The sequence below is a fragment of the Castanea sativa genome, chromosome 6, assembly GCF_040712315.1.
Source record: "Castanea sativa cultivar Marrone di Chiusa Pesio chromosome 6, ASM4071231v1".
Classification (NCBI taxonomy): Eukaryota; Viridiplantae; Streptophyta; class Magnoliopsida; order Fagales; family Fagaceae; genus Castanea; species Castanea sativa.
In genome coordinates, this window is record NC_134018.1 from 10,767,234 (window position 1) to 10,793,699 (window position 26,466).

At 33.6% G+C, this 26,466-nt stretch overlaps 1 protein-coding gene and 1 long non-coding RNA gene across 2 annotated transcripts; both read right to left on the reverse strand.

Annotated features, from left to right (window-relative positions):
- Positions 1 to 809: 809 nt before the first annotated feature.
- On the reverse strand, positions 810 to 11,858 carry LOC142639426 (putative disease resistance protein At4g27220). The gene is made up of 5 exons (XM_075813612.1): positions 11,745 to 11,858; positions 8,557 to 11,659; positions 1,441 to 2,229; positions 1,031 to 1,121; positions 810 to 928 (listed from the first exon to the last, which is right to left on the reverse strand). The coding sequence occupies exons 2-5, from the start codon at positions 11,656 to 11,658 to the stop codon at positions 810 to 812; spliced, it is 4,101 nt and encodes a 1,366-aa protein (XP_075669727.1). The 5' UTR covers position 11,659; positions 11,745 to 11,858.
- An 854-nt stretch (positions 11,859 to 12,712) lies between these two features.
- Positions 12,713 to 23,237, reverse strand: LOC142638994 (uncharacterized). Its single transcript, XR_012845099.1, has 3 exons — positions 23,003 to 23,237; positions 22,799 to 22,859; positions 12,713 to 12,825 (listed from the first exon to the last, which is right to left on the reverse strand). It is a non-coding gene; the product is annotated as an uncharacterized LOC142638994 (long non-coding RNA).
- Between the last annotated feature and the right edge of the window lie 3,229 nt (positions 23,238 to 26,466).

The window sequence follows — 26,466 nt, forward strand, 5'->3', positions numbered from 1 at the left end:
AAAAAATTTCAAAATTTTTTCATGGAACTCAAGTTCATGGAATTTGAGTACCATGGAAAACTCAAGTTCTCCAAACTTGAGTACCTAAAAAGTGGTAAATCCCTATATATTTCCGAAATAGTGGTAGATTGATATGTATTTTGATAAACAATGCTCTTGTGCCATTTTGGCCCCTAATACAAAGAGAAGTTTTCTCTTCTCTCACAACCTCTCCACAAGCCACTTCAAAGAGATCTTTAACTCTTACATTTTGCCACACCACTTCAGAATAACAAGCTCTGTATATGGAAGTGTTGACAATGCACGCAAATGGGAGACATGAAATTAAGGTTTGAGAAAATTCAAGCTGACAAAGTAGAATGTGAATTAAAATCTAAATACGATTTTTATGATCCCTTTTAGATTGGATGTCTGTATAGAATGAAATATTTGTTGGATATCTGTTGTAATTAGTGTATAATAAAAAGTGTAAAAATGATGTTCTAATCATAAATTATCACTTAAAAAAAAGTTGCACAAATATTTGTCTCTTGTTCAAGAAATAAAAAGAAAAAACACATTATCTATCAAAAATAAAATAAAACAAAACACACGCATCAAATAAATTATTTGTTTGTTGTCTTGTGTTGCTGAAAGCATAAAATGTTAAGGAACTAGGAAAGTAGAATTATCACACACACAGACACACGTATTTAGAGTTCAACGATATAGCGATGTTAAAAGAAAATAAATAGAAAGCAAAAGAGTAGTGTAATACAGATACCTCTTGAGAAGTAGGCACCTCCATCCATCCATGAGCCCACCACAAATTAAGCCAACTCATCATCTTCGGAGTCATAATTCCATTTCCATTTGAGTTCATCCTCATAAAATAAAGTTTTCCTTGTAGGATCGTCATAGTCATAATTTGTAGGATCGTCATAGTCATCTAAATCAATTGAACACAACAATAGTTTCTTTTGTCAAAGCAAGAAAAAAGGAAAAAATAAATTAAATATAATAAAAGGTTCGTTTAGTTAAAAGTTAAAACCTGTCCTCCATGTTATATCGTTGTTGGCAGGGCATATGGTAAGCACTGGAGAAGTTGTTGAAATCCCTGTAGGCACGTCTATCTGGGCTACCTGAACAACCAAATCGAAAGCCAACAAGCATTTATATATTCTGGCAAAGCAAGAGGAAATAAATAAAATAATAATAACATTTTTAAAATTTAATAAAATTCGTCTCAAGCTCCCAACTAGACAAACGGTACTTCTCAGTTATTAGTGAGGGTTGATTGTAAGCACATGCACAACGTAATTATTATTAGTAGTAATATATATGTATACTACTACTATAACTGACTCTAATTCAGTGAACAGATAATAATAAAAAAACTACTATAATTGACTCTAATTTAGTGCACTGATAATAAAAAAAAGGGCAGGAATATTGGATTACCTCTCCATTTCTAATCACAATTCTGTCTGGAGTACGGGTAAAATTCGTCCTCATGTTCTTACAGCTTTCCACTACTAACTCCCTCCAATTTGGCAGTATAAACTGATAGTTCTTTGGGCAGAAGTTAACAAGGCTTGGTAGACCTTTGAGTCCCATCAATTGTAATTGAGGGAGCGTTACATCTTTCTGAACTCCAGCGTCTCCTTCAAGTGTGAATACTTCCATTAATTGAGGGTTTTTTTTTACTAGGAAACTCTGTAGTTCTAAAAGATTATCAGCGATGGTCATGGGGAAGAGAGATTTCAATTTATTGCAGTAACTGACAATGACATTTTCCAGTTTAGGGAAGCATAAAGGTTGGAGATGACTCTCTGATAAGACTTGTTCTTCTACATTTTCAACAATTAGATGCTCCAATTCGTCACACCTTTCAATTTTAAGAAATTTCAACTTTTGTAAGCTTTGAGTGAGGGCCGGTGTGAAGAGACGCGTCAATTTTTTGCACCCGATGACTCTTAAATCTATAAGATTGTTGAGATTTATAAGTTTATTTGCGCCTTTCCATATGCACCTCAGTTCATCTAGATCAATCAAGAACATTTTCTTCAATCTTGGGAGTAACAGATCTTGTTGTTCTCCTTTTATAGTAAGAAGCCCTTCAAGCTTAATCACCTCTTGGATTCCTCCACAATTTTCAATTTTTAATTCTTCCAAATTTGACAAACCTTGCATCAAATCGAATAAAATTGCATTCCAATTGTCCATACGCAAGATCCGCAAAATTTGAAGCTACACATGTACAATTTGTATCTCTATTAGTTAAAAGCAGCAGGAATTCACATAAATTGTGACTAAAGCCTATTTATACACTAAAAAAAAAAAAAAAAAAATCCTTACATGTGAAATTATATGGCAAAATGAAAGTATTACAAGCTGTACAACATAATTTTACAATGTAAATCCTTAGAAGTACATTACAATGATTAACAATAGTTTACTTCAGGTGAAACTCTATTACTGTTTTTTTGTTGTTATAAAAAATGAATCTTATTCTGATTAAACTCAATAATCAAAAGTCTAAAGATATTTAAAAGGCTTTTATTTTATTTTATTTTAAATTTCAAATTATTATATAATTTAATATAATCTTTGGTTTTATAAAATCTTGGATGTATACAATGTGCACTTGTCACGTAACTTGAAGTAATATTTGTTCTTTTAGCAGTTTTACTATTTATTTTAATAATTTATATTTATATTATTGAAATATTTTTTATTTTATATTTTATTCTTGATTAAGTCATGCCTTGTATGGACATAAGATTAATCCTATATAATAAATTGGGTCTTAAAAGTCATGATTACACAAAGTAGTTATCTTTTTCTAAAACACTCGGAAAGCACTAAAATACGGATTTATCTCATGGCCATATATTTAATTAACAAATCAAGGCTCACAACCCATATCATTTCTCTCACATCTCATGGAATTGGCCTTCCCAATAAAAGTTCATATTTATGCAAAATAAGAAACTTCATGAGACCTAAGCATGCTCTAATTGGTGGAATATCATTTTTGAATCCAAGAATGTTGGGTATATATGTGTAAGTGAAGTCCCATATTAAATAATAATGAGAAGAATTGGTGATTAAAATAACATAATTGGACCTAAATTCATAAGTTTAAGTTTTTGGGTTAAGTGGTGTTACTGTATGTTATAATAACTACTCGATTCTCTCTCTCACGTAGCCTTACTTGGGAAGCTCAATTTACTAGAAGACAAAAAACATCAAAAGAGTGAGCACACAAGCTTGAGGGACCCATTGACAAAGAAACCAATCTGTTACTTAAGGGAAAATAGATTTGCTAAATAAAATTTCTCTCTATTACAAGCCAGTAGAAAAGAAAAAATAAGTTCTTCCTAGGGGGCTCAAATGCGAAGAGTCAAGACTCACATTTTCTATACATGTAGTTCAAAGTTGAAGATTGATATGAAGCTTGGCATGTCCTCTTCAAATTGTTGACCTCTGATGAGCTAGTATGTATAGCATGTATTTTGATCAGTATCCTCACATTTGACAACACTTACAATAAGGAAACTCCCGATTGCTCTTTCCAAAACTTAATCTTAAATTATATATACACAAAATTACTAATCATTCACTGGTCCAACATTCTAAATGCCCGGTAGGAAATCCAACTAAATGACAAATCATATACAGGTCTAGCCTTCTAAGCACCTTGCACTAATCAAGAAACCTGACCAAATATCTGGACAAACACTTTTTTTTTTTTTTTTTTTTTCATTTATATATATATATATATATATATCTAAAAGCTGAAGTGTAGTATTTGTTGTTGATGGGATTGACGAAGATAAGCATAGACGAAGCTGCCTTCACGGACGAACATGACCAGTATCCGCGTCATCAAAAAGAGTTAATGCCATTCAATGCTGCCAATAAAGCCCCAACCGTTACAAGACCAGCTGGACGAACCGATGGGAACGCATTAAAGTCCATAACTCCACCAGAGACGTTATCAGGGAGTCATTAACACTCCAACGGCTATAATCCCCAAGGGTATATAAAACCCTCACAACACCAATACAAGGTACGAAAAAACGACATCACAACATGAACTAATTTTATTCTTGATATTTCGGCTATTGCCTTCTTTCGTACTGACTTTGCCATCGGAGGCGTTGTGGCAGGCACCACACCGGTGACCACTCGAATAAGTTCTTGCTCCCTCAAGGTCGTCAGAGTACTGCTAGGAACCATCTGGACGAATCCCAGAGGAACCGACGAGATACTGCTTCATCAGTTGTTACTACGCTTTTGTTAAACTACATCAGCGGCCACATCATCCACTTATTTTCTACATCTTTTTTTTTTCTTTTTAAAATTTTTCTTCTTCCTATTCTTAAAGAAATTATAAAAAATAAAATAAAATAAAACTCTTCCTCTTCCTATTAGTCCACACCTATTGTTATACTTCTTCTAACCCTTTTCCTCCATGTTTGCCTCTTTATCTTCCCACTATTCTTTATTTTCCGTTGCACTTCTCTCGTCCTTTTCTCTTTCTTATATTTTGAGTCTTCTTCTACCCATTTTATTTTGTATAAATTTGATACCATTTCTCCAATTCAATCCATATTTTTCCACACAAAACTGTGAGTACTCTCTCTCTCTCTTGGTGGTTTTTTTTTTTTTCTTTCTTATAACTATATATAAGGTTGATGGTTTTTTTTAGTATGTGTTTTGATATTGTATTTTTTTTTAAAAAATTTCCTATCACAATGTCTTCTATCTCTCTTTTACAGCTTTTTTAGGTTAATACTTTTTTTTTTTTGGTCTTCTATCTCTCTTTTATAGCTTTGGTTAAATTTTGGTTTGGATTAATAATTAGTTTTTTTTTTTTTTTTTGGAAATTTGAATTTATATCAAAATACAATCTACATGGCTATGAATTTGAATATGTCTACCAATCGTTTGAGTAATAAATTATTATAATTTCATCTTTTATTCCTTTGGTTTAATTTTAATTTTGATTAAGATAACATTGTAATTTTGTGATGAGTTTTGATCATTATGATAATCTCCATATTCCTTAAGAGATGAAAATTTTGAATAATAAATTTGAAACTTATAAATTTTTGTTGTATATTAATCAAATTTAAGTTATACGAATATAATTCACCTTAAATAAATATTAATCAAATACAAAAAAAAAGAAAGATATATTTGTCAAGTTAAAAAGAAATTTTTTTTTTGTAATTATCTTTTTTATTTTTTTTAAATAGACAATACTTGAAGTAATTGTTACTTTTTTTATATTACACCCCATTATATAATATTTATATATTCCCACGCATTGCGTAGATTTGTGGCTAGTTCTAAGTAAAAACTAGAAAAGTGATCAAAGACCTTCTGCCTAATGAATCAAACCCTCTCCAGGCTTCTCATATTGAGTTTCTTACCCATCTCCCCCCCCCCCCCCCACTTGAGACGAGGGAGTATTCATCACCATATAACACAACACCTATATTACAACGAGAATAATTTGTCAAGCAGCCATAACCTTTGACCTTCATAGCCTCTGATCTTCATATTTCTCAAAATTTTCATACTTCATGTAATCTACATATTGAACAAACTCTCAATACTTTTCTACCCTCTAAAGGTATTCAATACTCTTCTAAGAAATACATACACTACCCAAATTTTATCAAGAACTAAATATCATCGTCATGGGAAAAGTCATCTAAGTGGACACTAACACTAAGTTTGTTTTGACATTAACATTTTGGAAAATGAATTATTTTCCAAATTTTTTTATTTTTTTTAAAACTATATCATTTTTGTTAGAAATTTAACCCAATTCCTAGATTTGTGAGGTGTGAAAAATAGAGAAAATATGAGCCAAAAGAAACAATCACATAAGGCAAGATTTACGTGATTCGACAATGTGCCTACCTCTTCAATATTATCAAATCAATTACAATATGCTCTCAAGTTTATGCCTAACTTGAGATCTACACCAAATACAATAATACCTCTCTAAGAATAATATAAACTCACTTGAAATCTTTAGTCACAAATTTACCTGTGATTGTAGTACCCAAAAAAAATTATTAGTAGATAAAACTTGAACTAATTTTCTTTTGTGCATATGTTTCAGGGTTAAAGAAAATCTTCTATCATTAGAAAAACCCTGCACGCTGCTTTTTATAATTTATATTGTAAGATTTTGAGAAAATTTTATATGACCCACATTTAAATGATAAATGAAAAATCATGTCTTAAGGATTTTATTTGTGAAAGACATTATGGTGAATAACAATTTCTAAGTAACTCTTAGTTGGTATAACCCCTTTGGTTAATAAACATCTTGAAGTTACAAGTTTTAAACTCCTTGATGGAAGGAGGTTATGAAACAAATCTTAATTTAAAAGGGTCCATAGTCTAGCCTATATATATAGCCTGTCTCCATCAAAAGGAAATGTGTGAGGTAAAGGGCATAGACTAGAAGACCTTTTTATATACACTATCATCATATAATGAGTCTTCTTTTCTTTAAAGACCTAAACAACTATGACTGTGAGTATGTTTATATTATTTATTTTCGGTTGTAACTCTGAATTTTATCTTACATATATATGTTTGACTTTTTCTATTCCTATTACTATTAGAGATTGGAATCCTTAATCTTGGATGGCAAGCTCATCCTTTGGACTAGTCGCGTGGGTTGGACTCACAATTTTCTTATACTAGTGGATATCTCGCGCGATGCGCGGTGCATTTTGATAAATTTAGTAAAAAATTATTTATGATCCATTGATTTCATGAATACTATTATTGTTTGTCATAATTCAACTATAAAGTTTTCTAGTAAAACAAAATTGAAACTAAATATATTGGGGGGAAATTCTTGTAAGTCATGCAACCAACAAATGTCACCATATTATGCTCACATTAGCACCTAAAAAGTTGGTGGTTCTTAGGTGTCTTTCTTGTATGATTTATGCTTTATATATAGATTTTATAGTGTTAATTTCTATATTTCTTTATGCCACTAAAGTCTCTATCTCCACTATATCAACGCCTATAATTTTGATGTTAGTGAAAGTAACTTTTCTTTAGTTTCAGAATTGATGTGAGATAAAATTAAGGCCCATTAATATTTTAATTAAAGAAAAGTTTGATTTTCTTAGACCTTACTTATAATAGGGTGAAAGTTGAAAGAATGATATTTTAATCGATTAGCTATAAAAATTGCTGGAATACAACAATAGAAACAATAATGCCATAATGACGCAATAATATCACAATTTAACCTCCAAATTTTAATTGAACTAAAAGAAACCAAAACACCAAATATACTACAATCATTACCAAGTATATGCATCATACAAAAAACCCAAAATCTAAATTAGAACATAATATGAAAAAACCATCCTAACCACATTACAATGCTACATTAATAAAAACAAATACATAAAATCTAAAAAAAAATATTAAAGACAAACATAATATTTTGGAAGTTAACGTACCTCTCAGAAAGGGAACCAAAGATATTGTAAGAGAAATTATGGAAATTTGATTTTTAAGTCCAAAGGAAATGGGGATTTATATTTGACAAATATGGAGACAAATGATCATATTACTCAATATTTGTTGAATTAGACTTTTGCAATTTTGCATTGAAATTAGTCTTATGCATAAAATTGAAAAGTTTTCTTAATTCCTATCTTTCCCGTGACTTTTTAGATCCATCCATATCTATCAAAAGCATTTCAAATAATAAATGTATAAAAATTCTTTGATTTTTATTAATACATCAAAATAAATGCATATGTCATTACTTAATAGTTTGATATAAATGTTAAATTTAGATAAGGTGAAAGCCCAACTGAAAAAAAATGTCATACAATACACCATTTAACGGAACCGCATGCTCTCGTACATAAGGTCTCTGCTTATATATATATTTATTTGGTAATGACATTAAAATAATTTAAGAAAATATTTTTTTTATTTCTCTTTTTAACTTCGTGTGAGATAAAGTTGTTTTTTAAAAAAAAATTAGCGAAAAAAACTCTATCTCATGTTAAGCTAAATAAGATAAATTAAGAGACAGTTTTCCTTAACCCAATTTTGTTTTGATGTTACCAAGCATATGAAAATATAAAGGATAAAAAAACTATATTTACATAAGATTTTTTCTTAAAACAAATGGATTGTTAGTGGAAAATTCTAAATTTGTGATGCCCATTACAAATGTTATTATTATTATTATTATTATTATTATTATTATTATTACATGTGAGTATGTGACATCGCTTCAATTAAAAGTATAACAAGTTTATATATTTTTTATTTTCATTTAAATACGTGCAAGTCCTAACACCTAAGCTACAGTACACTACTTGAAAATCTTTTAGTATTCCGATTTATTTATTTTGGTTTGTTTACTATTTTCACCTCATGACCATCAAACAAAAATGGAATTCAAACACCGGTGCACTAGTTTTTGTCCCCAAAAAAAAAAAAAAAAAAAAAAAAAAGTGCAAAACCGAAGAAAGAGTAGAATAAATAGAATTAGGAAATTACCTTTTGCAGAGCTGGCACATTCGCTTCCACATTAGCAGAAAATGACAACTTCACTTGAGGACAATTCTCCACGTATAGGCTCTGCAATGATGGCCAAACTGAAGAACTATTTCCTCCACCCAAACTGACAAGCTCTGGTAAGTTCTTTAATCTTAAGTTTCTCAACTTAGATAGCACGCTGTTGTTTCCATCCCCAAATACTTGCTTTAATTGAGGAAGATCTTCTACTGTTAGACTTTCTAGTTGGGGAAGATCTCGAGCAATTGAGATCGGAAATATATATTCCAGATTTTCGCAATTCACTACCTCAATAGTCTTTAATTTTGGGAAGCATGTAGGTTGATGGTGACTCTCTATTTCACAATCCCCAACTTCTCCTTCTCTGTTCTGGCCAAATACTTGCTTTAATTCAGGAAGATCTTCTAATTTTAGCCTTTCTAGTTGCTGAAGACCTCGAGCAACTGAGATAGGAAAGATATATTCCAGTTTTCCGCAATTCCCTACCTCAAGAGTCTCTAATTTTGAGAGACATATTGGTTGACCGTGACTCTCCAATATCATTCCCTCCTCTGAAATTATTTGCTTCATTTCATGGCATCGGTAAAGATATAGTTCTTTCAGCTTTTTTAGACTTTGAGCAAGGGACGGCGAGAAGAGACTGATCAATCTCGGGCATCCACGTGCGTCTAAAACTGTGAGATTGCTGAAGATTTCATTCTGGTTGGGCCCCTCACATATTGTTCTCAGATATCTCATTTCCCTTAGATATAGTTTGACCAAATTACCGAATGTAACGGTATGATTTCCCCCAATTGTATCAGCAACGCATTCCATCTCACAAGACTGAATCCAAATATATTCCACGGTATGCAACAACGACTTCAATGCGTTCATTGAGGAGGCAATCCAATCTTTGATTACTAAGGTTCTTGAGTTAATACATCCTAAACTACTAGTAGGAGACAAGAATGGGCTGCCAATCGATATGAAATATCTATGCAAGTCCGGGAAAACAAAGCCTTTGGGTAAATGCTTCAAGTTCAAATGTAGAGAGAGAATAACCAAGCGGGGTAATGAGTTCAACTCTGATAAGTTAGCGTTGCTTATTTCTGAGGTTGTCCCTTCAACATCCCAATTCTTGAAGCTGCTACTAATGATTAGTTCTTCTAATTGGGATAATCTTCGTATCACATTTGGTGGAATCTGTTGCAGTTGATCACAAAGCGTCAAATCTAGCATTTTTAAACTCGCCATTTCCCCTAACTCACTTGGCAATGCAACCATTCCACATCTGTAAAAGCTTAAAGTCTCAAGTCTCTTTAACTTTCCCAATGAAGAGAGGTTATCATTGAAATTGCAGTTTTTCAAATATAAGGTCCGAAGGTTTGTCAATAATTCGAGTGATTGTGATGATAAGATTATGTCATGTAGTGCTAAAACCTTGAGACAATTCATCCCTTCAAACAATGCGTTAGAGATTTTTTTGGAACTTTGAATTCCACCCAATAACAAACTGTTGAGTCTTGGACATGCCAATTTATCAGGAAGTTGTTTGGTGTTGAAATCAATCAAGGAGATTGCTGTGGCCCTTTCAAAGTTTGTGTTTCTCTCTAAACGAGTGCAGGCTCTTAACTCAAATTCATTTTCCCCTTTTGATGTTATCCATAAGCCAATATCGCGAACCATGTCATGCAGCTTCACAAAATCTTTATCGAAACCTTCTAGTAGTAAAGAAGAATCTTTGAGGCTATTGACTGCTGCATGCACTTGGCACCTTGCGTCTTCAAGTAAGTGAAAATCTTCATCTTCCTCTAATCCCATGACATATCTAGTCAATTCTTCAATAGGAATGTTATAATCTTCTGGAAATAAAGAACACAACAAAAAGCAGAACTTGGTTTTGCGTTTTAATTGATCAAAACTCCACTTAAGACATGCATAAGCATTTTTATCTTCATCAACACCTTCAATATCAACAAGTCTAGACTTTCTTAGTTGATGCTTTGCCACATTCCAATCATTGAGAGATTTTCCTGTAAGAGCCTTTCCCACTGTAATGATTGCTATAGGCAAACCTTTGCATTCTTTAACAACTTCTAGTACCACATCATTCAAGACTGGGCAATCATCAACTATAGCGGTTTTTTTCATCAAAGCCAATGATTCTTCCTCCACTAAGAAATTTAATGGAATTTTCCTTTGACAGCGCATTAAATTGCATATATGCACACTTCGTGTAGTCAAAAGCATCTTGCAACCCCTGTGATCATCACAAGATGGAATTCCAATAGCTTCTAAGTTGACATCTTTCCAAACATCATCAAGGATTATGAGGATCTTCTCTACACGCTTTATTCTTAAGCATATTTGACTTGCTCTTGCCATATCGCTCTCCTCATTAAAATCCAAATTTAAACAGCCTGCAATTTCACCTTGAATTCTTCTAACGTTTGGGGTTAACGACACAACAGTCATCACAATTTCATCGAAAATATTTAGTTCTTTGGTTTTCTTGTGCACTTCCTTCACCAGTGTTGTTTTACCAACCCCCCCTATTCCATGCAGTCCAATCCTTTTATTGTTATCATCATGCAATGCCTCCATAATTTGTTTGAAAGCCATTTTTCTAGATTCAAACGCCTCGAAATCACTAGATGAAAAGATCCCTATCCCAGGAGTTGGAGCACGATGGGTCAATTCAGAAAATTTGCCCTTATCTTGGAGCTCTTTGACAACATTTGTCTTCTGTATGGCTTCCTTACATAACTTGTATTGCCGAATCCAATCAGGACACCAGCCATTACAGAACCTCAAGTTCACTTGTACTTTAATTTCCAAAGCCTCTACTTCTTCCATGAGTTGATTCACATTTGTCAACCACCTTTGTACATCCTTCTCAGCTTCCTCATTGGTCATTGCAGCTCGGTCGATAGCCTCTTGCACCTTTTGCTGCTCTAATTGCAGGTCTGTTTTTGCTTTGTTAAGATCATCAACAATTCTCTTGAAACGAAACAAATAACCCACATGACGTATGATGGGCTTTGCTGTGCATTTTACAATTTCAGCTGCAGAGGAGCCCGTGCATCCCGTCAATATTTCCATCCTATGTGAAAATAAAAGACTGTTATACTTCTTAAACAGGAAACACGATTAAAGATAAAGTGAAAATTTCAAAATTCGAGGTATACCTGGTTGACACACTAGTGGGTATAAGTGACAAGGAAACAATTGCCACCAACTGCGCAATAAAGTAAATTGAGGAATTAATTGCACTTGCTTCCAATTCTCCTTGCTATTCACCTGTCAAGATGAAAAAAAGATGGTAAGAGATTCTTTCTCCTTTTTTTATTTATTTTTATTTTCATATATATAAAAGGAATTTTTTTTGAGGGTCAATATATAAAAGGAATTGAATCATTAAGTTTAGCAATTGGTATCAAGATTACTCAATGAACCGTAAGAACTAAGAACCAAAAGATTACTACTATAAGTCTATAATGCTTCTCTTTACATGGACACTACTTTCCTCAATAAGCGGAGTCCACCGGTGGTAAGGCATAAATGATACAACACAAGCTCAATTAGTTTCCTTACTTTGTCTCTCAAAAAAAAAAAAAAGTTTCCTTATTAAAGTAACAATTACTTCAATTATTGTCTATTTAAAAAAAAAAAAAGATTTCTAAAATAATTTTCTATCTTTACAAATATATCATTCTATTATTTTTGGTTTGTTTGATTTTTTTTTTTTTAAGGTGAACTGTATTCTTGTCACTTCTATTGTAGTGTGTTATATTTGCTTAATATACAACTAAATTTTATAATTTTCAAATTTATCATTTTTTAGGAATAAGGAGATTATCATAATAGTCAAAATTCATCACAAAATTACAGTTTTATTTTAACAAAAATTAAAATGAAGCCAAAGAAATAAAAAATGACTTCATAATAATTTATTATTCAAACAATTGGTAGGCATATTCAAATTCATAGCCATGTAGATTGTGTTTTGATATAAACTCAAATTCTTATTTCCTAAAAAAACTAAGTATTAATCCAAACTAAGAAAATAAGAATTTCTCTGAAAATAAAAGACTGTTATACTTCTTAAACAGGGAACAAGATTAAAGATAAACTGAAAATTTCAAAATTCAAGGTATACCTCGTTGACACACTAGTGGGTAAGTGAAAAGGAAACAATTGCCACCAACTGCGCAATAAAGTAAATTGAGGAATTAATTGCACTTGCTTCCAATTCTCCTTGCTATTCACCTGTCAAGATGAAAAAAGATGGTAAGAGATTCCTTCTTCTTCTTTTTTATTTTTATTTATTGTTATATATATAAAAGGAATTGAATCATCATCTTTAGCAATTGGTATCAAGATTACTCAATGTACCGTAAGAACCAAAAGATTATTACTACTAACTTGTAAACTGATACATATGCATGGATATACTTAAAAGATATACATTAAAATGCATAATATAATTCTTATATATATAATTTAAATATTATTGATAGTCATTCTTATATATATATTTTTAACTCTTTAAGAAGTCTTGTAAGAATGTTATTAGCTAGAAAATGTAAATTATTCAATTTAAAAAAATATTTTTATGTTAATTAATTCTAAACTCTTTAATTTGTGTACACGATAACTCACTTGAATGGATATATATGATATGGTCCCACATTTAATTTCAAAATTAAGAAATAAAACTCTCTCTAAAAATAAATAATTTAGGACACATGGCACAAAATTGGACTTCAATTGTAGAATCTAATTGGATTTTTTCTAAATTTTACCTATTAATATATATATAGGCAAAATTAAACTTTAATTGAAATCTAATTTTTACATTGATTTAACTCACTTGACACAAAAATTTAAAAACTTATATTAGATGGAACACATGGCACAAAATTAGACTCTAATTGAATTCTAATTTGAAATCTAATTGGATTTTCTCTCAGCTCTCTCTCTCTCTCTCTCTCTCTCTCTCTCTCTCTCTCTCTATATATATATATATATATATATATATATATATAAATATAAGTCTATAATGCTTCTCTTTACATGGACACTACTTTCCTCAATAAGCGGAGTCCACCAGTGGTAAGGCATAAATGATACAACACAAGCTCAATTAGTTTCCTTATTTTGTCTCTAAAAAAAATTGTTTCCTTATTAAAGTAACAATTACTTCATTTATTGTCTATTAAAAAAAAAAAGATTTCTACAATAATTTTCTATCTTTACAAAAATATCATTCCATTATTTTTGGTTTGTTTGTTTTTTTTTTTTTTTTTTTAAGTTGAACTGTATTCTTCTCAATTCTGTTGTAGTGTGTTATATTTTCTTAATATACAACTAAATTTTATAATTTTCAAATTTATCATTTTTTAAGGAATAAGGAGATTATCATAATAGTCAAAATTCATCACAAAATTACAGATTTATTTTGACAAAAATTAAAATGAAACCAAAGAAATAAAAGATAGACTTCATAATAATTTATTATTCAAACAATTGGTAGGCATATTCAAATTTATAGCTGTAAAGTTGAATTTATTTAACTATGTGTTGGCTTTATTCTGTGCCAAATTTGCTTGTAATTCAACATTTAAAAACCCTGTATTTAGGTGGGAATAATGTAAGGGTTGTGTGTGAGAGAGTGTAAAGAATTGATCAAGTGTGTGCAACAAGGAGAAGCTGGCGACTGGAACTCGCGACTGACTCGCGAGTGGTGATCTACCAAAATGTGGCACACATGTGAAGCATGCAGGAAGTTGTAAGGTCACGATAACTGGATTACTATAGGACAAAAAGTATAATTTGGCCTTTCTGTTAATTGGCGATTGGAACTCACAAATCATCCCAGTCGCAAGTGACTCGCCAGTGCACCATGTTTCGCTAAAAAATGATTTTTCACATTCCATCTCATATCCTACTATAAATATACTTATACCCATGAAATATAGAGACCTTCCAGTGAGAATTTTGAGAGAGAAACTCTAGAGAACAACAAGATTGATTCATCCACAATCTTATACATTTGATTCTCCAAATTCCTATACTCTCACCCTCTCCATTGTCATATCCATGAGAGGATCATAAACCAAATCCTTACCTAGGGGTGGCAAAATCTAACACGACCCGCGAACCTGATACAACTAACCCATTTATAAACAGGTAATGAGTTGAGACTAAACGGGTTCGGGTCATATTCGAGTTGACACAGCTGACCCGTTTACTAAACAGGTTGTGTTTGTATTCAACATGTAAACCCGTTTAACCTGTTTGACCCGATTAGCGTATAAAGGTAATTTTACTAGGTTACCCTTATAAACCTAGGTATATAAGCTTTCCTATTCCCTTATTCTCCTCCCTCACTACCAGATCTTAGTCACGCCTCTCTCACTCTATCTCTTCATTTTTATCATCAGCTTTAACTCTCTAACTCTTCTTCTTCTTCTCAAAACTCCAACCACTCCTCTTTCTTCTCTACAGATTCTACATTATTTAAAATCAAAACTTAGCCATCACCATGTCTCTCAACCCTCTACTTTATCTTCCCTTCAAATCCCTAGCTGCCTCCACTACAATCTCTTCTCCTCAAAACCGTAGATGCCTCTCTGCTCTCTCTTCTCCTTCAGGGGGTTCACAGCTTCACCAGTTGACCTCTTTCTTCAGCTTTCAACTGACGAATCCACTAGCAAGGTATATGAACAACATCTATTTCTCACACTCATTTACAATTTTACACATCACTTTTGCCACAAAAAAAAAAAATTGTTACTTTTCCAAGTTGAACAATATGAATTATTTTAGTTAAAAAAAAACAGAGTGAACGGTTCTATAATAAAAAGAAAAACCCTAGCTACGTTTTAGAGGCTTTTGATGTGCTGTGTGTTGAATCTCTTGTGAGATCTAGAGATGTTTACCTTCATACACACTTAGGGTTATCAAGATCAAGATTGATGTCAAGAGCTTGGTAATCGCTTTAGTTGCTGCATAAAGAACTTAACGAAGTTCTGAAATATTTGAGTGGAGTCTCAAAGTCACAAGTAGGAGAGCTTGTGGTTGCAGTGGATCATAGGAAAGAAGTAATCTATAGACTCAGAGCTGTTACATGGTTATGGTAGTAAGTTTTCTACTTGATGTAACAATAGAATGTTAGTGGTCTAAGTTTTATTGTACAAACTTCAATTTTTTCATAGTGGATCTGTTTTTCCTTAAGGATAGCTAGGCTAAATCCTCCCTAAGTGATGGAAGCCAGCAAAAGTCCTAGCAAGTGAAGCTATCGAGTACATAAAAGAGTATAGACATGGTAATTCCCAAACCATTCAAACCCCTAGGCAACCTCCTTAGCTAGGATCTTAATGGCGTCCTCCTGAACTTGGTTGGTATAAAATCAATGTTGATGCGGCAGTCTTTAGAGAAGATGGAAGCTGTGGGGTGGGAGTAGTGATTAGAAATGAGGGTGGCTGTTTGATGGGGGCGATGAGTAAGAAACTTCCTTTCCCTTTGGGTCCAATGGAGGCAGAAGCTCGAGCAGCAGAAGAGGGGATTTTATTAGCAAGGGACTTAGGCTTAAGCAAAGTGATAGTGGAAGGAGATGCGAAGACTATCATGGTGGCCCTTATGAAATCAGACCCCGGCACTACTCCCTGCACTATCTAGAAGGTAGTGGAGGGAACTAAGCTCGGACTGTAGGATTTTAAGGCTTGGAAGGCTCAACACGTTCACAGGAAATGTAACACAGCAGCACACGTGCTTGCTAGACATGCATATAATGTAATGGACTACATTGTCTGGGTGGAGGACACTCCACCAATGATCTTGGACCATATTCATATGGATGTATTCTCTTTGGGTTTATCCCCTAATTAATGAAAGTCCTATAATCTTGAAGCAAAAAAAAAAAAAAAATCCTCCCCAGGTTTTTTATCGGTTTAGTTTTCCTAGGTCATCAGATCTTTGTATTCTTTATTTTTCCGCATTATATTTATTTTACACATATTGGTTTAACCTAGTGTTAATTAACAAACTTGTTAATCAACTTGGCTCAATATTAGGTTAATTATATTGTGTTAAATGGTCTAAAACTTTACAAAGGAGATTATCATAATAGTAAAAAATCATCACAAAATTACAGTTTTATTTTAACAAAAATTAAAAGGAAACCGAAGAAATAAAAGATAGACTTCATAATAATTTATTATTCAAACAATTGGTAGGCATATTCAAATTCATAGATGTAAAGTTGAATTTATTCAACTATGTGTTAGTTTTATTCTAAGCCAAATTTTCTTATAATTCAGCATTTAGAAACCCTATATTTATGTGAGAATAATGTAAGGGTAGTGTGTGAGAGTGTGAAGAATTGATCAAGTGTGTGCAACTGACTCGTGAGTGGTGACCCGCCAAAATGTGGCACACGTGTGAAGCATGTAGGAAGTTGTAGGGTCACGATAACTAGATCACTATAGGACAAAAAGTACAGTCTGACATTTCTGTTAACTGGCGACTGGAACTCGCGACTCATCCTAGTCGCGAGTGACTTACCAATGCACCCTATTTTGCTGAAAAATGACTTTTCACATTCCATCTCATACCCTACTATAAATACCCTTATACCCACGAAGTGTAGAAAGTTTCCAAAGAGAATTTTGAGAGTGAAACTCTAGAGAACAACAAGATTGATTCATCTACAATCTTATACATTTGATTCTCCAAATTCCTCTACTCTCACTCTCTTCATTATCATACCGATGAGAGGATCATAAACCAAATCCTTACCTCACCTAATTCAGAGCAGTGAGAAGATACTTGGTGTTTGGGAAGTAGTTCAAGAGAGAACCAATTCATTTTGGTTGATGCAATTGGCTAATTATAGGATTTGGTAAGCTAGAGAAGACAAGGTTCGGCGTAACCCTATTGGAGCAAGAAGTTTGGAGAGCTTAGTTGTATTGGGTAGATTAGGCTTGGAAGGTCTATTGCTATTCATATATCCCAACTGATTTTCTAGTAGATCATTTACCACTTGGAAGGCGATGGAGAGGTTTTTCGACGAGTTCTTTGATTTCCTCTTTGATAACACGTGCCGATGTTATCTTGTGTTTGGATCTCTCTTTCCCTTGCTCTTTGCTTTTAATTACTGTTGTGTTGTGATTAAAATATGGATTAGAGTAGTTTGTTAATTTGGCTATTGCTTATAATTCATATTTAGCACATATTTTGTTTGAATATAAACTTGCTTTGAAATTTTGTAATTGGGGGTCTAAACATTCACAAGTGTTTTATACACTTAGTGAGCTTTCAATAGCCATGTAGATTGTGTTTTGATATAAACTCAAATTCTTATTTCCTAAAAAAACTAAGTATTAATCCAAACTAAGAATTTAACCAAAGCTATAAAAAAACACAACGCCAAAACACATATTTATAAAATAAAATAAAAACTATCAAACTTAATTAGAGTTATAAGAAAGAACATAAATCCACCAAAAGAAAGTGAAGAGAGAGAGAGAGAGTACTAACAATTTTTGTGTGGGAAAAATATGGATTAAATGAGAGAAATAATATCAAATTTATACAAAATAAAATAGGGAGAAGAAGAGTCAAAATATAAGAAAGAGAATATGATGAAGTGTAATGGTAAATTAGAAAGTAGTTGGGAGATAAAGAGACAAAGATGGAGAGGAATGATTGAATGAAGTGTAATAGTAAGTGTAGACCAGGGACGGACTCAAGATTTTGAGCTAGCATGGGCCGGAGTATAAAGAAAAAAAAACTCCAAATAGGCATCCATATAGTATTAAAAAATTATAAATAGTCAAAATCATTATTTCTAAATACATTAAGATGCAATAATTTACCAATAAAGACAAAAACAAAAATAATTTTTTTTTAAAATACTAGGCTGGCTAGGATTTAAAAAAAAAAAAATTAGAGCATTCATAGTAATGGTACTAAAAATTTTAGCTTTTACTACGTCACTTTACAATACTCCCAATATCAAATGTTTTATTTTTATTTTTTTATCACTTCATTTAAAAAAAAAAAACTCATTAGAATAATAAAGGAAGCAAGAGAGTTTGAGTTTTTTAATTGAAGGAAGAGATATAATTTTAATAAAATATTGTATTTTATTTTTACCAACTTGCTACAGTCAACTAGTATTTATACCAGTTTACTTTAATTGTAAAAAATTTAGCTTTAGCTTCTCCAATAACACATAATTTTTTGGTTCTTTAGTAGTAAAATAGTTTTTTTTTTTTTTTTTTTGTTGCTAAAATACAATCACTTTAGTGAATGTTTTTATTGTTTTTGTTAAGTTTTTGAATTGAATAGTTGCTAGTTGGGTGAGACTAGTTAGGCTTATTGAGGAGAAAGAGCGTCTAAGGTTTTTGAAGGGACCCAATTACATAAATGAAATATATTATAACTATATATATATATATATATATATATATATATAGTTATAATAAAAATTGGACCCAAGGGGGGCTCAGGCCCCACCTAGTTCCGTCCTTGGTGTGGACTAACAAGGAGAAGCTAGTTTTTTTTTTTGAAAAAAAGTTTAAAAAGAGAAAAGAAGGGGTAGAAAATAATTGGATGATGTGGCTCAATAGAAACGTAAAAACAATAAATGTTACTCTTCAACTTTTATATATATATATATATATATATATATATATATATATATATAATAAATTAATTATTTAAGAAAATTCATCAATCTCTCTAGAGGGATTCTTTTTGCTATTTAACATGATTTGTGGAACAATTTCGTTAATTAGCATGTTTATGAAACATATTTGTAAATTAGCATCTCAAGTCTGTGGGACTTGAGATTGCTTATCAATTTCAAGCCTTTAAGGCTCAAGTTCCATGAGCTGGTAAGAGCTGATGTGGAAAATTATCCACGTGGAATTCGAGTTCCCTAAAGCACACCACTGCATTTCATTTTAAATCATAAAACCAAAAACAAGCCCAAGCTAAGAGAGAGAGAGAAAAGAGCCGGATCAAAAACAAATCCAAGCTACATACATCAACACTACTCACCGCCGCTCTAGTGCCGAGATCAAAACCTCAAATAGAGGTCTGTTGCTTTGTACCATGGAGTTATGTTTTGATTTGGGTATGGAGAAATGAGTATTTCTCTAATTTTTGGGTTTGGGTGCTTGAGAAATGGGTTGGATGTTTGAGAAAGGAGAAGAAGAAGATCTAGAGAAAGAAGAAAGAACAAGAAAGCTAGAGAAAGTAGAAAGCAGGTTGAAAAAGGAGAAGAAGAGATTTATGGTCTGTTTGGATATTGCTAATTTTGCTGAAAACTGAAAACTTATTGCTGAAAACACTGTAGCAAAATAATATTTAAAACACAAAACACTATAGCAGTGAGTGATTGCTACGTTTTTCATGGGTTTGGTAGTCCATGAACAGTGCCGCAGGACCCCAAAAAAAACGCAAAACGCAACTTAATTGCTAGGCAAACACACGCTTAGAGAAAGAAGAAAGAAGGAAAAAGAAAGCAGATACACATGGATTTTTATGTTCACCTCAGTTTTGCCACACTTAAAACTTGAGTATTAAAGACTCGAATTCCCTCAAAGAACTCGAGCACCTAAGGCACAAGGTGATAGTCTGCTAAAATGTTTCAAAAACATGCTAACTAACAATATATTTGCTAAAATAATTCTAAACAGAAAAGTTTCCCCTCTTGAGGTATAAAGAAACATCGATCCTCAAATTATCCCCTTGAACTCTATAATAAATATAACATATATTATAAAATCTCTTTTACACCCTTGGATTATCCTATTTTAATCAAATCTTTCTAATTTTTTGGAAAAATCAAGTAACGTAGGGATAAATAATTATTTCATCAATAAATCAAAGACAAATTAAAAACATTATTAATTAGCAAAGAAATAGCAGTCAACAAAAATAGGATAAGTCAAAGACGAATCACATATTTTGATCAAATACGTTAATAATTCTTATCACAAAGTTTAGGGGGTGGGACTCTTATTTCCTAAAATTTTGAGATTAATGTCAAATTATTTTTATATATATTGGTGTAATTTCCCTTAATTTTCTACTCTAGTCTATACTGTATATACCAATGATATACCAAGGGAAAATGATAATGCCAATAACGACTAATTTTATTTCCTTTAATTTCCTACTTTTGATTGGATTTTTATGTGTTCAAAAATACTTTGAAACCTTACTTTTAACAAGGAAAAAACTTGAGGACAACTTAGTAAAAAATATCTTCAACTCCACCTTAAATGCCTACAAAATAGGATGCTCTCCTACTAAACCATGTCTTTCAAACGAATTTATGCAAAAAAAAAAAAAAAAAAAATTAAAAGGGAAAATTATGACACTAGACAAAAAAAAAAGCGTTACTACACACGCAAAACGCGTGTGACGAGACTAGTGCAAGTGTGGGTGTATATATATATATATATATATATATATATATATATATATTGTGTTGAGAGAATCGAAGTTATCCTTAGGTCCAAATGCACCATCCCCTTCACCCTAATACATTTGTTAGGAAGTAAAGAATCCTAGAAAACTAAATGAAGGGCTTTAAGAAGTTGGAATCTTTGACCTCACTTGGCAGTTTTTATTTTTATTTTTTGGTTTTTATGAGCTTCACACATGGCAGTTTATGGATCTAAAATGTATCTTGTACATATATCCTATATTGTTAGAGAATAAAAATAATTTATAAATGTTTAAAGCATTTGCTGTTTTTGTATAAGGTGTGTATATATAATTTGGTTATTTAAAAAATTTTAGGGGTATTTTTGGCATTTTGTAGCTTTTGGGGAGAGGTATTTTGGGTATCTTATGGTTATTTTTATCATTTTAGAGGTTTTAGGGGTCTCTTGAGGTTTGAAGATATTTTGATAATTTTGAAGGTTTGTGGGCGTATTTTTGGAGATCTTCAAGGATATTTTAGTCATTTTTGTGATTTTGGTATCTAGGGGATATTTTGGCTATTTGGGGGCTTCATGAATATTTTGGTTATTTTGGGAGGGTTTTTGATATTTTGCAGATTTTGGGAGGTATTCTTGTTACTTTCAAGTTTTTTAGGTAGTTGGTGGGGAGTATTTTGATCATTTTTGGAAATTTCATAGATATTTTGTTTCGTTTTTTTTTTTTTTTTTTTTTTTTTTTTTTTTTTTAGAGTCAATAGATAGATATTTTGTTTAGTTTGGAAGTTTTGGAGTATTTCTGTCATTTAAAGATTTCAAGAGGATTTATTGTCATTTTGGAGATCAAGTTATTTTGATTAGTTTTGAGGTCACAAGGTTATTTTGGTCAATTTAGTGGTTTATAGATCTTTTTTTCAAAGATTCCAACGTAATATGAGTAGGACATGGTTTGGGTCTAGTGATCCAATGCACTAGACCCAAGCTTTGCCAATATAAGTAAGAACCCAAATGTGATAATCTTATATTCTCATAGAGTTAGGATGTGATTCCATGGATAAAATTTTTCACAAACTAAACTCCAATATAGGGTTAAGTGTATGACTTTATTATGCATAGGGCTCTCCATGGGTCAACTGAAGTTGGTTTTAGTGTCAACCAAGCAATCGACTAGTTCTGGCAAGTGTAGATTTATCCAATTGGTATTGACCGCAAGTATATGAGTCATCAACTGTCACAACTAAGGTGTTCTGACAATTGGATCCGTTCAAATTGGTTCAAACTTGGTGGCATGGACTAAACGTGGCAAATCTGCCATATTTGATGGAGATTCACTAGATTTGGCTAAGATCTTGCTAGATTTGGCTATGATCACACCAAATTTGGAAAAAATCACACCATATATGTGAAGAATGACACTATTTTGATTAAAGTTGGAGTCAAAATTGAAGTTGGATTTCAGACGAGGAAACCTACATTGATTCAAGATAGTTGAGTTTGCTCGGGTCCAAGTCTGGATAGGATATCTCTAACTATGCGTAATCAAAATTTATTTTTTAACGAGAATAAATAAATAATTGGATGCACCTTCTTTAATTAAATTAAATTGACAAGTATAATAACTTAGAGAAGGCATATTATTATCGTTTTCCTAAGAGCAATGAGATGGCTTAGATCTGTCACTTTTCATTTACTTCCTTTGATCTTTAACATGGCTGAATATGTCTACCTTTTTTTTACTGTAAAAAAAAAAAAAATTGGATGAATATAATTCCAATAATTACCTTATTTGATCTTCAATGTCCCCTTCTCTTGTTTTACTCGTAATATGTTTTTCTTTTCTTTCTGTATAGACAAAAATAAAATGAAATGAATGTGGAGTACAACATACGATCGGGTTAAATCAGGGCCACGGCACCAGAGGAAATTAAGTAACATGATTAAAGAAGTAGAACAACCGTGTCAAAATTAGTTGATATTTAGCATACCTTAGCCTTATCTATTCAGAATCTTGCATATTCTCCAACCACTTTGAAAGATGGATATACGTACTAGCAGTAAACTCAGTCACAGCGACGACATTTCAACTAAAAATACTTAACACAAGGAAGAAGAAAACTTTTCACTACTTCAGCCTTCAAACTTCTCAGGAAAGAAACCAAAATGCCAGGAGGATTAATGCTTTAGGAAATATTCAGCCAAAACAAAAGGCTTTTAGAGGATGCCTTTGTCTTTGTGCAAGCCTATTTTTCTGAAGCAAAAGCGAAAATTGGTGGCCCCACTCTTCATATTGGATTGCCAGCCCACGGTGTGGAGCTCTTCTTGTCGGTTTTCTACAAATGGAACTCTTACATATGTTGTCATTAATTAATATAGAAATTTATAAAACAAAGCAAAACGATGCAAATACAAAAACTTATTAATCCATCAAATAAGAATTCTTCTTTCTGGCCTATACATGATAAACTAATCTTTAGTGAAATATATTAGCTCTATGATCTCTACAATTTCTCCTATCCATTCCAAAAATAAATTAATTTTAGATAACATGTAGAAGAGTTGCATTTTTTAAAATTAACAACCATGTAGATTTTCAAATTAATGTTAGGGTCCTGACAATAATAAGCAAGACACTTTGAGGAAATGATGACATTATTTCCTACTTTCTTTTCCAACTTTTCCATGCCTTGTTACCCCACATGGTTCCATTATTCAGCACAACTTTATAGGATTCTTTTGCCAACAGTGGTGGACTACAATGCCAAGCGAAACAACCTTGCACTTTGTGAAAATTGTGTAAAATTTACATAATTTTATCTAAAAAATTTTCACATCAATCAGTATATAATTAATATAGAAATTTGAAGAACAAAGCAAAATGATCTATATGCAAATACAAGTTATATAATAAGTCGAAACTGAACTTATTAATCCATCAAATATATTCTTCTTCAGTGAAAGATTATTAGTTCTGTGGGGGGCAAAAAGATCCTGAGGGGAATGTGGGCCTTTTGGGCCGTGTTAAGGAAGGCCGACCTGCTCCTGGGTTTAGAATTTGTTAGTACTATGGGTCGGCCCATATGCCGAGGATCCGAGGATCCAACCGAGGGTGAACTTACCCTCGGATGAACACCGAAGAACTCGGGATTTCATGGTAAAGATTAGGGGATGACACGGTTAAGGCCAATGGTTAAAAGGGGTGAACCCTAGAACGCCCCAGAAGCACCGGTGTTGAAGAAATGTCAAAGATAAAGGCTGCTACCTCCACATTAAAGACCCTGCACCTACCACCCTGGCCGCATTTATGGGGAAGTGACACCTGAACAGTGGAAGAGAAACTTCTGGTTACTATTCAAAGGCACTGAGAAAAGAAATATCTAGGCCAAGGGGGAGGTGAGGCAACACGTGTACAAAGTATTCAAAAGAGTAGTATTTAAAGAGAATTTAAGACAGAAAAGGGGGACGGACTTTTTGGAACCTAAAAAAGAAAAGAAACAAGGAGAGAGATAATATAAGAACAACTCTTGGCTTATGTCCGAGGAGGCTGATTTACTATACTCCTTGTTGTTTCCGAGCATTTGCAATCTTTAGTTTGTCATTTAAACCTCACACGCTTCTAACCTGGGTTTCAAGCCCACACTCTATAAATTCATATTGTTTAAGGCTCATTGGGCCTGAGCCCATAACTGTTCTTGGGATCAGGTGCAATTGCGCGCTTACAATTGGCGCCCACTGTAGGGAATCTAGTCTAGAAGAGGTAGGGTTATTATGGCAGGCTTAGGCTCTTACCATGCAGAGTCACAAGGATCACAACCGGAAGATCATTTCGAACGTCTTGAACATCGTAGGGATCGTGAGGGAAGCGTCCATACAGAATGCCCAGGGGCTAGCCATACTCATGGTGGGGGTAGCACTACCCGCGATGAGGGTTCTAAATCCATGCAGAAGGAAATCAATCGTTTGAAGAGGAAGTTGCGCCGTGCTAAACGTAAGGTTTCCCCGTCCTCGTCTAGTTCTTCTTCGGAGAAGGATAGGGGAGTCAGCTACAGTTCAAGGTCGTGTTCCCCCACCAGCGCAACGTCCTCCGGTGAGGAGGACGACCAGCCAACCCGCAGATGTAAGAAGCTTCGTTCTAGGGGCGTAGGCAACGATACCATGAGTAGGGCGTTACACCAACTCTCTAAATCTCCATTTTCGCGAAGGATTGGGAGGGGGAGGCTTCCCAGGAGGTTCACCCAGCCCACCTTTACCATCTATAATGGCCGGACTGATCCGGTGGAGCACGTGAGTCACTTCAACCAGAGGATGGCAGTGCACTCTCACAATGAGACTCTGATGTGTAAGGTTTTCCCCTCCAGCTTGGGACCTGTGGCTATGAGATGGTTTAACGGTCTCAAATCGGGGTCTGTAGGCTCATTTGGGGAGCTAGCTAGGGCATTTGCTTCGCGGTTCATTACGTGTAGTAGAGTCCCTCGGCCATTGGACTCGTTGCTATCCATGGCCATGAAGGAAGGGGAGACACTGAAAGCATACTCTGACCGATACTGGGAGATGTTTAATGAAATAGATGGCGACTTTGATGAGGTGGCGCTTAATACCTTTAAGGTGGGTCTCCCTACTGATCACGACCTAAGAAAGTCTTTGACGAAAAAGCCCGTCCGCAGTGTACGCCGCCTTATGGATCGTATTGATGAGTACAAAAGGGTAGAGGAAGACCGGCGAGCGGGGAAAGGAAAGGAACGGGTTATCCCGCAGAGAGAAGGGATTTCAGGTCGGACAGATATCACAACAACAAGCCGAGGAGGGATTACTTCGGGCAATCCGGCTCGGCAGCACCTCAGGCTGTAAATACTGTGTTCCGAGAACCAGTGCATCAGTTACTAGAGAAAGTCCGTAAAGAGTCTTTCTTCAGATGGCCAGGCAAGATGGCAGGGGACCCTGCGAAAAGAAACCAAAATCTCTTTTGTCAGTACCATCAGGATGTAGGCCACACTACCGAGAACTGTCGGACCCTGTGGAACCATCTAGAGCAGCTCGTCAGTGAGGGAAAGTTGAAGTAGCACTTGTGTCAGCCCACTGGGCAGGTCAGTCAAGTTGGTTCAAACAACCAGAGGAACAATTCATCTCAGCCCGCGTTAGGAACAATTAATGTTATCTTCGCTGCACCTGGTAGGACCGGCTCAGGTCCCACTAGGGTGATGGCGGTTTCCCATCCTCAGGTCGAGGATGTGGGTAGCAGGCCGAAGAGATTGAAGGGCACCTTGCCCGTCCTAGGTTTCTCCGAGGAGGATAAGGTAGGGACTATTCAGCCCCATGACGATGCTCTTGTGGTCACCCTCAGGATAGGGAATTATGATGTGAGAAGAGTGATGATAGACCAGGGCAGCGGTGCAGATATCATGTACCCTGATCTATTCAAGGGGTTAAGGTTGAAGGTGGAAGATCTTACTCC